This window comes from Mesoplodon densirostris, chromosome 2, assembly GCF_025265405.1.
Source record: "Mesoplodon densirostris isolate mMesDen1 chromosome 2, mMesDen1 primary haplotype, whole genome shotgun sequence".
Classification (NCBI taxonomy): Eukaryota; Metazoa; Chordata; class Mammalia; order Artiodactyla; family Ziphiidae; genus Mesoplodon; species Mesoplodon densirostris.
In genome coordinates, this window is record NC_082662.1 from 40,053,048 (window position 1) to 40,067,313 (window position 14,266).

General features: G+C 44.0%; 2 protein-coding genes across 5 annotated transcripts in view; one reads left to right on the forward strand and one right to left on the reverse strand.

Annotated features, from left to right (window-relative positions):
• Window positions 1-3,061: 3,061 nt before the first annotated feature.
• Window positions 3,062-4,470, forward strand: TEX38 (testis expressed 38). Its single transcript, XM_060119070.1, has 2 exons — window positions 3,062-3,165; window positions 3,806-4,470. The coding sequence occupies exons 1-2, from the start codon at window positions 3,129-3,131 to the stop codon at window positions 4,468-4,470; spliced, it is 702 nt and encodes a 233-aa protein (XP_059975053.1). The 5' UTR covers window positions 3,062-3,128.
• A 1,532-nt stretch (window positions 4,471-6,002) lies between these two features.
• EFCAB14 (EF-hand calcium binding domain 14) overlaps window positions 6,003-14,266 on the reverse strand; it is a 37,541-nt gene continuing 29,277 nt past the window's right edge. For all 4 annotated transcript variants that reach the window (XM_060089766.1, XM_060089765.1, XM_060089764.1 and 1 more), the window contains 3 exons: window positions 13,121-13,235; window positions 11,949-12,074; window positions 6,003-9,466 (listed from right to left, as the gene is read on the reverse strand). In XM_060089766.1, the coding sequence (XP_059945749.1) occupies window positions 9,291-9,466; window positions 11,949-12,074; window positions 13,121-13,235 (417 nt within the window). In that variant the 3' untranslated portion in view covers window positions 6,003-9,290. The remainder of the gene's footprint in view (window positions 9,467-11,948; window positions 12,075-13,120; window positions 13,236-14,266) is intronic.

Here is a 14,266-nt window from a genome sequence, read left to right on the forward strand (position 1 = left end):
CCATCATCTTCACCCCCTGAACCAGGTGTGAGTGAACTCCTGGGGTCAAGAACGGTGACATCAACACCTGGTCTCACCTGTGCCCAGCACAGGGCCAGGCCTGGAGCAGGCCCCCTGTGATGGCACTGATCAGTCTGCCCTCATGAAAGTCCTCCTGTCGGGTCTTACCTGATAGAAACCCCTCTTGAATGATGGACCTCTCAGGGTCAGGGACAGTGCCTTCAACTCTGCTCAGTCCAGCCTGCACTTTTGGAGATGGGCCTTGGGCCCTGGCCTGTGCTGGGAGTAGTGTGGTAAACCCTGAGATGCACAAGTCCTTTAAGTGTGCCAGCCTGTACCTGCCTTAGCATCCTTGCACTGGCTGCTCCCTTTGCACGTGGCTATCTCCTCATCATCTAGGGCTCAGTTCACAAGTCAGCACCTCAAAGGGACTTTTCTTGATGCACCCCCATCACTTTATATTCTTTATCCCACTACCTTATTTTATTTACTTCAGAGCAGTTAAGGCTACCTGAAATTCCTACGTATTTATTTCCTTGTTTACATTAATTCATGGAGCTTACATTCTAGTGGGGTGAGACACAATATGTATACATACCTACATACATACATAAATAATGTTAGGTGATAATACATGTTATGAAAAAACAAAGCAGGCTAAGAGAGACAGAGATAAGGGGCCAGTTGAGCAGAGACCTGAAGGAAATGAGGCATGGTCTGTGTGGATATCTGGGGGAAGAGTCTTCCAGATGGAATAGCAAGTGCAAAGGCCTTGATGCAGGAGCATGCTTGCCCTGCTTGTGGAACAGCAAGAAGGTTATTGTGCGAAGGAGGCATGGGGAGGGGTAGTTTGATCACTCAGGGCTTTGTAGGCTTTGGTTAAGGACTTTGGTTTTAAATCTGAGTGAGGGTCCTCCTTGGTGGCACAGTGGTTAAGAATCTCCCTGCCAATGCAGGGGACACGGGTTCGATCCCTGGTCCGGGAAGATCCCACATGTCGTGGAGCGACTAAGCCTGTGTGCCACAACTACTGAGCCTGTGTCTAGAGCCCGTGAGCCACAGCTACCGAAGCCCGCGCCTAGAGCCCGTGCTCCGCAACAAGAGAAGCCACTTTAATGAGAAGCCCACGCACTGCAACAAAGAGTAGCCCCCGCTTGCAGCAACTAGAGAAAGCCTGCACATAGCAACGAAGACCCAACACAGCCAACAATAAATAAATAAAAAAATAATTTATAATAAAATAAAAAAATAAAAAAGGCTCATTCTGACTGCTGGTGGAATATAGGGCGTGGGGGACAAGGATGCAAGCTCTCCCAAGGGTGATTAATTTGTCCTAGTTTACCTGGGATTTTCCTGATTTTAGCATCAAAAGTCCTATGTCCTGGAAACTCCCTCAGTCCCAGGCAAACAGGGATGGTTGATCACCCTAAAGGGAGACCAGGTGAGGGAGGGTGGTACTTGTATTAAAGTGATGATGATGGAAAAATGGTCAGATTCTGGGTATGTTTTGAAAGCAAAGCCTAAAGATTTTGCTACTGGAGTGAATGTGGGTGTGAGAGAATGAAGGGCATCAAGGGTGACTGTCAGGTTTTTGGCCTGAACAACTGGAGGGAGAGAGTTGCCACTTACAAAGAGGAGGAGGCTGGAGTAGGTTTTGGAGATGGACCATCAGGAGTTTGGTTTTGGACATGGTAGTTTGAGATAACTTAACAGACTGGCAAGTAGGATGTCAGCCAGTCTTTTGGGAGTATGAGTCTAAAGTCCTGAGGAATGGTCTGGGCTGGAGGTACAACGTTGAGAGTTGACAGTGTAGATACGGTAGATATGCTATTTAAAGCCATGAGTCTGGGTGAGATCACTGAGGGAACTAATGTGGACAGAGGGCTAAGGACTAAGCCCTAGGGCACCTGACATTTAGAGATCAGGGAAAAGAGGAGAAACTAGCAAAGGAGACTGAAAAGCAGAAGCCAGTGAGGTAGAGCCCAGAGAAAGTGGAACCTGGAGAGAAATCTGTGCTCATTAGTGCCCCAAGTCCCATGCTGGGGGCTTAAAGAGGGAAGTACTTAGATGGTGCCCAGAAGCTGAGCTAGGCCTAGTGGTGCAACCTTTAGGGAGGCTGACGTGGGTTTAGTTAGGGGAGGGCTTTCTAACTGAGCTGCCCATAAATGGATCAAGCTGCTTCAGGAGGTGTGGGCAAGTCCCTGACCCAAGCAATTCCCCACGTATTAGTGCTGGGTAGGGGAGATCTGCCTCTAGGGCTCAATCATGTGCTGGGAGTTGGACTAGACAACTCTCAAAGTGCCTTCAAACTGGAAACGGTGTGATTCTGGGAAGCCAACTGCAAGAACTTTGTCACAGAGTAGGGGTTGTTGAGCTGAGCCTTGAAGGATAAGCAGGTGTTCAGTGCGGGGGGGGAGAGTGGGGAGGGGCACTCCTAGGTGGAGGAGCAGTGTGAGCAAAGCTGTGAATAAGCAGGGTCTGTTAAGCAGGGTCTGGTCAGAAGGGAAAGGTGTGTGAAGGATGGGGAGGAAGGTGAAGCTGAAAAGAGATGTAGGGCCAGATGGTGGGGAGCTCCCATAGGGCCTGATGCCCCGGAAGCATTTGCCAATACTCGTTGAAGGAAGGTAATGAAACAAAAGAGAAATTGTAAGAGCCAAGGAAGGAGGTGTTGACCACATAGCTCCCTTGAGTGGGTTGTCTCCTGACAAGTCAGTCGTAGCAGATTTGACAGCAGGGCTGCCCACTGCTCTGGGTGCTCCCTGCCCAGGGATCCGTCAACTGTTCCTTAAAGCCTAGGGACAAAATAAGCCCCCGAGGAATCTAGGGCCCTTTCCTGGGGGCTGCTCTGTGGGTCAGAGGTAGGGGGCCGACAATTCAGAGGGTGGGTCAGCCCCTGGTAGAAGCAGTAGAGATGCACTATGCCTAGGAAACACCACTGGTGGAGTCTGTTCCTTCCATTAGACTTCACAATCATTGCCCTTGGATGCTCAGTGTTCAGAACTCCGTGAACCACCTTTAGGGAACAATGGGGTCTGGGCATTCTGGGGACTCCTATTGGCTAGACAGATGGGTAGGTGAGCTCCCTCTCCCCAGAGCCATCGGCCAGCTTGGTACCAAGGTTTGACCTTATGGATTCCCAAAGGGAGGACCTCAGCCTCCCTGGTGGTAAATGTGCTCCCTCCCCAAATCCCTGCCCCTTGCTTTATGCCCTAGGCTTGGGGGCACTCAGGGAAGACCTTTTGCATGGATGGGGGTGATGGCTGCCTGCATGGAAGCATGCTAGGAGTTAGGACAGGGTTTCCTCTAGAAAACTATGGATTTCTTGAGGGCATAGACCATGTCTCTCTGACGGCTCAGAGTGGGTACCACAAATACCCCAGGACGTCACAGCTGAATGGTTAGGGGTGTGGTGGAATGGGATGGGACATTGGTGTCCCATCGACTGGTAAACTTTTACTTTCTTGATGGGCTTTGCCTTTAGTGAGGCTTCTCATTCTGATGGATCAGATGGGGCCAGGGTTGGGAACCAGAGGCTTGAGTAAGCCTGGGCAGGTCGTGCCCCTCTAGACCTAGCTTTCCTTATCTGTGAAGAGCGAAAGGTGGCCTCTTAAACTCCCTGGAAATCCTGCTTTGACTGAGTAAAAGAATGATGAGGCCAGTCAATGAGGAGAAAAGGAAGGAATGGAGAGAGTGGTTAAGTGGAGGGAACGATTGGTGAAAGGGCTAAGGAGAGGAATGAGAAACAGCTGAGACGCCAAGCTACAGCTATCGGCCAGCTTGCTTTTTTTCTTATTGCTTTCCTTAGCATGGGTGCCACCGTACTTTGGATTCCTGGGGCTGTGTTCTGTGATGACCGGCGGCTGCGTTCTTTTTCTGCACTGGAGGAAGAACCTGCGGCGGGAAAAGCGTGCCCAGGAGTGGATGGAGGTGATGCGAGCAGCCACATTTACCTACAGCCCGCTGTTGTACTGGATTAACAAGCGACGGCACTACGGCATGAACGCAGCCATCAACACGGGCCCTCCCCCTGATGCCACCAAGAGCGAGACTGACACCCAGGATTCAGATCACCCGTGGGAGTTGGACGTCCCTGAGATCAGGAGCTATGCTACTCGAGACAGCAGCCCCAAGGTGGAGGCCCCCAGCCCCCTGCAACCTGCAGTGCAGCTGATCTCACAGCAGCCCCTACCTTCCCCGGTGCTGCAGCCCCAGGCCAGCTCCCAACTCCCGATTCACATTTTTCAGGAGGTGCCCTTTTCCCTCTCGCTGTGTAACCTACCCCCAGTGCTGAACCACTCAGTCTCCTACCCTTCGGCCACTTGTCCTGAAAGGAACATCCACTTCCATTCCCTCCCCACACTGGCCCATGGGGACCACTGCTTAAATGCCAAGCTGTCTGCTTCAGAATTGGGAGCTGAAGGTATCGGGGCGGTGCAGGAAATGGAGCTGACCTCAGGGAGGTGGTACTGATACAGAGGCCAGGGCCCATCTGGATGTCACATAATGAAAGATTTTAAAAAGTCCAAGGCTCCCTTGCGTCTCATTTGCTGTTAGGAGGGAAAGTGTCTGAGGGGGGGGGCGCTTCACAAACCAAGCTGAAGGTCAGAGTCTCACCAATACCAATGGGAACTGAGGGTTGGCTGTGGGGAGACACGCTGAACCAGTACTTGTGATGGGCTCAACATCCCTCTCAACAGTAGTTAAGAACAAAACCGTATGCCAGACCCTGGGCTAGGTACCCAAAGGCACTGCCGTTCTGTGGGACATTAAGCACAGTTGCGACGAGTGACAGCCACTGAGGATGCATGAACGATGGTGACTGGTAGTGGCCAAAACAAGTCAGTATGAAACCCATGAGCCACACTGCACTGCTGCTGGAACTGCATTCTTTGTTAACATCTAAGATGTATTGCATTCTTGTGTGGTTGTCTACATTATTTCTAAGACAAGAACACTGCCAAACGGATATCACAATCCTCCTCTTACAGATGAAGCTTCCAAGGGCGTTTGCCGTATCATTTTTATGTTGCAGAGCAAGGTCTCAAATTTATGTCTGTCTAGCATCAAATTTCCTGATTTTCCCACCATATACCATGGTGTCCATTCCCTAGTGATGTCTTGTTTGAAGACACTTGGAAAATGATTTATTGTGTACGGGGGTGTAATTAACTTGGTTCAAGGATTGGCTTGGGGGAAGGGCTAGTCAATGAACCTACTAAAAAATGTATATATATATATTTTTTAATCTTTCTCAAGGGGATTCACGGCCTCTCGCAAAGTTAAGATCCACTGTGTGCAAATATTAATTTTTGTACCTTCTGGAAACTATTCTAAAAGGAGAGACAAAGATAATACTGGCTATTTGGTCCCAGTTCAAAGACAAGGAAACCCAGCTCTGCTCCAGGATATAAAATTTTCCCTTTCACTTTGGAAATGAGAAAATCATCTTACCATATTTGTAAATGAGCTAAGCCTTTTTCCTCCTGAGAGGAAAGGCCACCCAGATTGTGTGTGTGTGTGTGTGTGTGTGTGCAACCCCAGAATCTAGCAGTCATGTAGAGCTATTACAATTTTTTTTTCCTGTGTGTGAAAAAAGCCCAGCCCCTCCCTATATGACCGACCCCCTTATCTTGAAATGGATTTCAAGCCTTTTTCCTTCTTTTTTTCCAAAGACATTGGAATATTTCTTGTAAACATGCTCTTATATTGCATCTCAAAATAGAAAACAGGCATAAGTGGAACTGCTCTGGTTGATACAGAGCCAGGGGTTCACTATTCCCTCATCCTGCTCCCTTCCCACCCTGCACATGCCAAAACAGCCTTCATTTCTTCAGGCCAAATTGGGCGGATCTTCAGGCAGATTCTTCAGCGTTACTTTCTGTCCACCATCTGTTAGGCTTTGCATTCAAAAGGAGGAAGGAGTCCATAAAAATAGGGATCAAAGCAGATTTTTTTCTTAGTAATTGGGGGGATGGGGGGTGAGCCTTTAATCACAGACACAGTGAGAGAAAAAAGAAATGTTTTATTTAAATTAAAATTGTTTTATTACTGATATTAAATTAGCAAAGCCCAAATCAAGTGATGGAAATCTTGAATTCCCTCCCTAAACAGAACCAAAATTGCTTAAACATTACCAAAATAGCTCCACTTAAGGAAAGTAGATTTACATTTCTTAATATGAGAAAACAACAAGGTAGGTTAGGTTCGTATAACAAACAGTACACGCTCTATAAAGTCTCAGGAATACCCAAATGTGTTCTGGTTTGGATATGAAAGAGGGGACCATATCAAACTAGCGTTGGTAAGCAAGCCAATGAGGTGTAGCAAACAAAAGCTGTTACTAAAAACAACTCAACAGCAGGCCATAGGAGTATGAGCCCATCACAGTCAAAATCTTCAACTGTGACCGGCAAGACCAACATGGGGGGGCGCAGGGGCGCGCAGACGTGGTTACGTCCAGAGATATAATGTGAGGGGGAACGCCAAAGAAAGGGAAAGAAACCAGCTGCAGGTGAAGGGTGTTCACTCTTCAGCTGTGCTGTATCAGACACAATCCTAAGAGCCAGGCCCTTCTCGGCCTTTAAGACAACACTACAGTCATCCCTAAGCCAGGTTCTCTCTTCTTTTGCTTCTTCTCTTCCTATAATACATTGCCTCTCTGATTTATGGGGGAGGTGCTCTAGGTAAACATTATACCAGATAGAAGGCGAAAGAAAAACAGGACCAAGAAGACATGCTTTGGGTAACTCAGGAAAGCAGCAGGAGGAGCTGCCGGAGTGCAAAGGTAAAAGCATTTGAAACCAAAAACAAAACCAAACTCACTACTACTACCTAGCCTTCCTCTCAGGGCTGAGGTGTGGTAGGTGAGGCTTGATTACAGATCGACACAAGTCATAGGTTGGATAAATTAAGACAACTTTCAAATAAAAATCCCAAATTAATACTGAATGATATAGGCTTATGAGAATTCTTTTTTTAAGCCAATGAATATGCTTAACTTAGAACAAAGGAGTTCAAGATGTCCTAGTTCTGCCTGGGAGATATGGCACTTTCCCAGGCGGTGTGGCAAGGGTACTCACAGGTCTGAGGGTGCAGCAGGAACACCTCTGCCAAATCTGGTGGGGAGAGGATGGAACCATCCAGCTGGCTCAGGGATGATGGTAGGTGGCGGACAAGCTTCAGGTGGGAAGAATGGAGGCTAAACTAAAAAGCACAGCTGATGCAAAAGAAAAGTATATACAAAGAGTTAAGGTGTCCTCAAAGTATTTGCCTATGAATAAGAATTTGAAACTAAAAAGGACAAGCTACATTACCCTCAAGTACACTTCATATAAATCAGTTCTCAAAAAAATACCTTCCAGGTACAGACATACTATTTATTGTACAGTACATATAAATATAGCAGTATAATTCAGTTTATTGCTAGCATTTTATTTGGTTGTTACAAAATCTGCAAGGGTATATATATTAAAAAGGTGGGGGGCATGAAAGGCAGCCAGAAGAGTAAGTTACCTTCAAGTTACCTAAAGTGCCAGGCTAATTTTATACTATATTTAAACCTTTCCAAGAAAGTAAAATAGCATAGGTAGGCAAAGGAATTGTTTGAGAGAAATAGAGTGAGAAGCATAAGCCATAATGAGGTAAGCAGACACATTCATGGGAAAAGACTTCATCCTACTTTAACTAAATTTTAATATTTCTAGAAAAAAACCCCAAGGTTAGCCAACACCGAGCTGAACATCATATAAAGAAAAAAAACAGCCCTTAAATATTTAAGGGTGCTCCACTGCATCCATGGCTAACAGGGCAACTTGGACAAAGTTAAAATGGAAACAAGCTTTACTAAAGAAGTCTGAAAGCTTCTCTAGTTTCTCCCTGACTTGGCCTACAGCACAGTTAAGTTTTGCAGTTTTCCTTTTGTGTTGCCTGAAGATTGCTTCTAAGATCAACACAGCACACACAGAGGTGACATGGAGGAATAATTCCTTCCAGTTCAGGGACCTTTAGTAGCAGGGCTACAGAAGTATTTAATGGGAGAAGTACTGCACTTGCTTGTATTAGATTTGCTGCCATCACGTGAAGCCCCCCACCCTAGGCCTGCCTGCCATGTTTGGCATCCTCTGGACAGAAAGCCTCTAGCTATTTCTGAGCTGTAATTGTAAGGAAACCTAATATGATTTCAGGTGTTTCATTTCACAACCTTTTGGGCCTTAGTCAGCCCACAGAAGAACATTAGGTTCTTGGTTAGGCCCCAGGTAAAATCTCAAGAAGTTTCCTGGATCAAAATTAGAGGCAGAGCTTTCCTCTATAGTTCCTGAGTAGCCAGGCTGAGACAGTGGCCGAAGGACTGCAGCCCTGCCGTTCAGAATGGAGTATCAGAGGTGAAAGTCAGTTACGGCTTAAAGGTAGACTTGAATGGGTGCGTGGGGGAAGATAATCTAGTTCACTCAGGGAGGAAAGGTAGCTCCCACTGGATAACTGTTGATGCTCATAAACCCTGAAACAGGATTAAAAGAGAGAAAATCCCCAAACAAGACTTCCCTGGTTCACAGGTTGGGAGGAGCTGAGAGGATAGACCAAAGAGCCGGAATCCTGAGCCTGCAGGCAGCACCGTCCCCACAGTGTCCACTCCCTAGATCTACTCCCCCAGCACCAGGCCAAACCCCATGGCAGCACCCAAAGAGGCTGTCTTAAGGAGATGGGGACACAGCTTCAAGCTGCTACCAGATCAGATTAGCATTTTTTAACAGCAAGTCATTTGTTCACGTCCTGTTTCAAACCATTCTTCCTACTTCCCACAAAATATGGACAACTCTTTCATTTGAAATATTTACAAACAGAAAAGGTCTATCTGTTAAAGGAAAGACATTTTCTGAGTCTGTATAAAGTGCAGCTAATTTAAGGCAAATTTATGTGAAATATAAAAGGTGGCTTATTCTCTCTATATACACATTTTCCAGTTTTAAAAGATAAGGTCTCCTCCCCTCAAAAAAAAAAAGGAAAGAGAAAAAAGAGGGCTTGACTTTTTTTCTGGCAATTTTAAAATTAAGATCCTACTGGTTTAAGGAAATCATAGATATCTGAATATCATATTATAAGTAAAATGGTCTTTTATAAAAAAATAACTTTTACATAGCTTTTTCAAACAAGTTAAAAGGTGGCAATGTGTCTGCTACTGTAGTTTGGAGGACTGGAGGATTGATGGGTAGGTAGAAGGGTTGTTTCTGTTAGCTGAGTAGGTATTAGGTAGTCCAGGGCATACATCCATTTCTAAAATAAGCCTGATGAGGCTAGACACCTAAAGCTACTCTTAGCTCCAGGAATGAGTATCTTCCGTCTCCATCAGAATCAAACTCCCTCAAACGCTCTGGTTCTGGCACAGCAGAATGTAAGGAGTCCCAGATTTCCTGGTAGGTCAGCTTCCCATCCACATCCTGCCCAGTCTTATGGAATAAATCCTGAAGATCTGTTAAAAAGGAATTACAAAAAAATGTATATGTCTATACATATAACTAAATTTAGTTAACAGTTTAAAAAGTAGTCTCAACAACATTTTAAGCACTGGAAGAAAAGCTACTTTGCAGACTTTGTTCCCAAAAGGTAAAGTTTAAGATCTCACTAAATCTGAAAGACTAATTCTTCCTTTAAGAATGAGAGGAACACTGTAAGGCACTATCGTCCCAAAATAGAATCAGTGACAGATAATCACAGGAGAAGTGAATGGACTGGCTTTCTCTCTGTTCAGGGCCTTTCTTTTAGATCTTCCAGATTTTATTCTTACGTTGAAGGAGTGGAAAGGACTGTAGAAGCCTAAAGAGCTAACTGATAGGAGCTCTGATAGCCTATAAAACAGACTACGTATGGCATATTGTTAGTTCAACAGTTACTATATAACCCAGCAATTCCACTCCTAGGGTATATACTCAAGAGAAATGAAAACATGTTGTCTACACAAAAAGTTGTATACGTATGTTCAGTTTCATTGTTCCTAAGAGTCAAAAAGTGGAAACAGCCCAAATAAATGTCCATCAACTAATGAAAGGATAAACAAAATGCAGTATATCCGTAGGATGTAATATTATTCAGTCATAAAAAGGAATGAAATATTGCTGCATGCCACAACATGCATGCCAACCTTGAAAACATTATGGTAAGTGAAAGGAGCATATTGAAAGAAAGAAGCATACATAAGACCATGTATTATGATTCCACTTATATGAAACACCCAGAATAGGCAAATCCAAAGAGACAGTGGTGGAGAGATTAGTGGTTGCCAGGGGTGGGGGCAGGGGGATAACAGGGTGTAACTGTTCTCTCTTGGCGACTGACCCCCTCCCCGACCCAAGAGAGGGCCCTATAATAAATACCTAGGAGGGCCGATTGTTTACACAACGTCTAAAAAGGGCTTGGATGTGTCCCCACTGAATGACTTAGTGGATTCAGTCTCTAATACCAGAGGACAGGACTGTCAAGCAATTTTGTAGACAAGCTTTTTGGGTAAGTCCCTACTTTTAGTCCTAAGACAGCCCCAACAAAGCAGCTAAATAAAGTCTCAAAAGCTCTCCGAAAAGCCAGAAAAGCAGTGAGACACTTGTTCCCAATGCCTGCCACCAAGTGGCTAGCTGGAAAATGTTTGTGTGTGTGTACATGGGGCATGAGTTTATAGAGCATGCTATGTACTCTACAGCAGTATTCAAATAAAAATCTGATTGATACCTCAGGTCATTTATAAAATGTAGTCATTCAAAAGTGTGTAAGGTCTCCGTTAGGGATTAAAGTATAAATGTTAAATTGGCTATTTCTTAATCTGCTCTAACAGTCTTTCCTCCTTTTATTCTCATCAATTCTTGATGTAATAATGAAGAGTAGGAGGAGGCAACTTGTGTTGCCAATAAACACAACTTAACACTTTCTTGTCTCTCCAGAAAACAGAAAAAAAAAAATTGGGGACAGGGAAAAAAGTAATTGCATTTAAATGACAATATAAATTTAAGCCTTCTATGCTTTAAAAGCATTAATTGTAGCCTGTAGACAACTCATTCACTTAACAAATATTCACATGTACCAGGCACTAGGCTAGGGGCTGGGAGTGAAGTTAAATGTTATAGGTCCCCAGGAAATTACAATGGAGTGACACGTGCAAATGTAAGATATTATGAGTGCATACATAGGAGGAGCATAATCCAGTCCTGGGAGGTAAGAAAATGTTTTCTGGTGGAAAGGTATCTAAACTGAGGTGAAGAGCTGGGCAGAGACAGGGTGACAGGAATGGGTGATTTTTCAGGCAGTTAGCAAGTGCAAAAACAGGAGACCAAACCCCACGAAAAGGGATGGAACACACACTGTTGGAAGCAAGGCAAGCACATTTCTCTGTGAATCAGATGCTTCCTACTGAAGTTTTTCTTGCTGATTTTCAGCCAAAGGACTCCTCATTTTCGGAGGGCTCTGACAAACAGGGTCAACTTTTACTTTATTTTGCTAACCTCTCAGTATTGTGTTTGCTTGTCTTCTCCACTAGACTGTTATATCCATGAAGAAAGTGAGAATGCTTCTTATACTGTATTCTTACTGCTTACACTGGGTCTAACTAGGCACTCATTGAATGAATGAAGAAGACTCTAAAAAACATTCATAGAGAGATAATATAGTGCAGTGTGGTTAAGAGTGCAAACTTCAGCGTCAAACTGCCTTGGTGTGAATTTTGCCTCAATCAATTATTTGCTATGTGGACGTAGGTAGTTTCCCTATCAGTAAAATGGGTATAATACATGAATATTGACGGTCCCAGGATTGTTATCAGGATTATATGATATAATGCATATCAAGTATCTGGCCTATAGGAAGTGCTCAATCCATGTTAGGTATCATTCTTTATCTTACAAGTTAAAAAAGTCAGAAAGTTATAACTTTGAGCATTTCCTCTATCACTCCATAATATAAAAATTTACCTTCGATGCTAGAAATTCCTGGTAGGGAGACAGGCCTTAGCTGGGCAGCTTTCTCAATCTGGCCTCCAAGAGACCGTGGGAATTTTGGCAATGCTGATGGCTTTGATGTGAAACTCTGAACTTGCTCTGTAACAAACAATACAGTTTTAGATTACTAATGTGACACCAAATTAAACCAGTATTGAAGGTCCTAACCTTTTAGGGCAAATTCATATGTACTTAATTTAAGAGAAACAGCTGAGAATTAAGTAGCATAGTGACTACATGAAGTAAAAGATACGAATTGAGATGTTTTGCAGATAAGTGAAGATCAATCAATATTATGTAACATTAAGGTTTGAAGCCGTGGTCCCACTGGATGCTCTTATAGTACAAGTTAGCATTCCACATGTTTAGAGGTTGAGAGTTCAAGCTGCAAGTGAGAAAGCATTGGGTATTTGACATCCTAGGAGCTGTGCTATGAGCCCGATCTGGGGGTATGTGCCACCAGACCAGCTGGTGCTGAAAGAGTGCTAACATACGATTATGTAGCACAGTGTTAGGACAAGGCCTCTCACTGTACTTTGTCTCTCACTTAAAAGAGAGTAAGAGAAGTTGTATTGCTCTCCCCAAAATGAAAAATACTTGTGGGAGAGTAGGGGTCAAAACCAACAAATATAATGCCGTGGTTACATCCTCATAGAGCAGCACCAGCAGAAGTTGATGCACCTGCTAATATCGATTAGGTTATGTCCCTGACTAAAGCCAAAGGCCCTTCCAACCCAATGACCCCATTGTTATTTGTTAATGGTTTTTCAGAAGGACTAATGTTTATTTTTAAGTAAATTTTTATGCATTTACAGAAATGAAGACTCCCGTAAACAACATTTAGGGCTGGTTTAATACATGCTATGACAGTAATGTTTTTGCCTATAATTGGATGCAGACAGCATGGAGAAGTCTATTTCCAGCTAAACATTACCCATTTTTCCCTTAATAGACTGGAGTACAAATCATGTGCAAAATGGGCTTTTTCTAAATGAAAGCAAAGTGTAGCAGCTTCATCTCAGTGCACTCAGGCATCACTCACTCAGTGTCATCAGTCCTGCTGGAACACCTTTCCCCACTCTGTGTGGGAGGCGAGCTGCCCAAGCCTGCGTGAAATATTCAGAAGCCAACCCTGAATATCTCACCTTCATTGGCAGTCTCTGGAGGCGGCCTGCTGCTCTCAGGTTTGTTTGTGAGAGCACTGATCAGCTGCAGTTTCTCTCTGAGCTTGGATACCTGAGAATCTGAACTATCTTCTTTCTGTCCAAAACAAAGATCACAGAAGGTTTAAGGCGGAAGGAAGACCTCATCTGATTCTTCATGATATATCCAAAGCCTATTTAGCCTGTAGTGCTTGACCCCAAGTAGGCTTCCTCTGAAGGCAATGAAGGAATGAATCAACAATTACTAGAGATATCTTCAGTACTCAGTGTTGATCAGGGCCTGGCTGGATTTGAGCCTAGGCCATCAAGGGAACATTATGCTACAGATGATCTGATTCACTGTGTGCATTTGGCGGATGGGGAAGGCAAGCATGTGTCAGCAGTAAAGGAAACATACACTTGCTCAGGTGTTGTTGTGATACCCATTTCCTAAATGGGTAGGATATTGTTTTCTAGGTACTATTTCACACTAACTACATAATTTTCCTGAATAGCTTACTTCACCCTGTGACTAGATCGCTTTAGGCAGTTTTATGCTCTTATCACCTTAAAAAAAAAAAAAAAAGCAACCAAACCACAAGTATTCCCCCTGACCTTCCTTTTCTGCCACCATGGTAATGATTCAACTGGTGGCAGGAACTGTTAGGAACATAAGGGAGCTACACTATTTCTTTTTTTTTTTTTTACTGTTCTTCATTCATTTATTTATTTTTTAACATCTTTATTGGAGTATAACTGCTTTACAATGGTGTGTCAGTTTCTGCTTTATAACAAAGTGAATCCGCTATACATATACATATATCCCCGTATCTTTTCCCTCTTGCGTCTCCCTCCCTCCCACCCTCCCTATCCCACCCCTCTAGGTGGTCACAAAGTACCAAGCTGATCAGGGAGCTATAATATTTCTAATTCTAGGCCTTACTTGTATCTTTAAAAAATTTTTTTCCCCTACCCTGCCTCATTCCCAGATGACACAGTGGCATAGAAAAAATACAATTAATTATAAAAAGAGAGAAGTCTGGTTTCTGTGAGGTCAGTTTCTAACTGCGTAGGCTAGCGTGAAAGGTCCTGAGCCCATGTTTAGTTAGAATATCGACCGTCACACATTTCTTTTATTCAATATATATT

Coding starts and splice junctions, on each gene's coding strand:
- TEX38 (XM_060119070.1), top strand. CDS start 3,129: ATGGATTCCCAAAGGGAGGACCTCAGCCTCCCTGGTG. Junction 3,166..3,805: donor GGACCTCAGCCTCCCTGGTG/GTAAATGTGCTC, acceptor TGCTTTCCTTAG/CATGGGTGCCACCGTACTTT.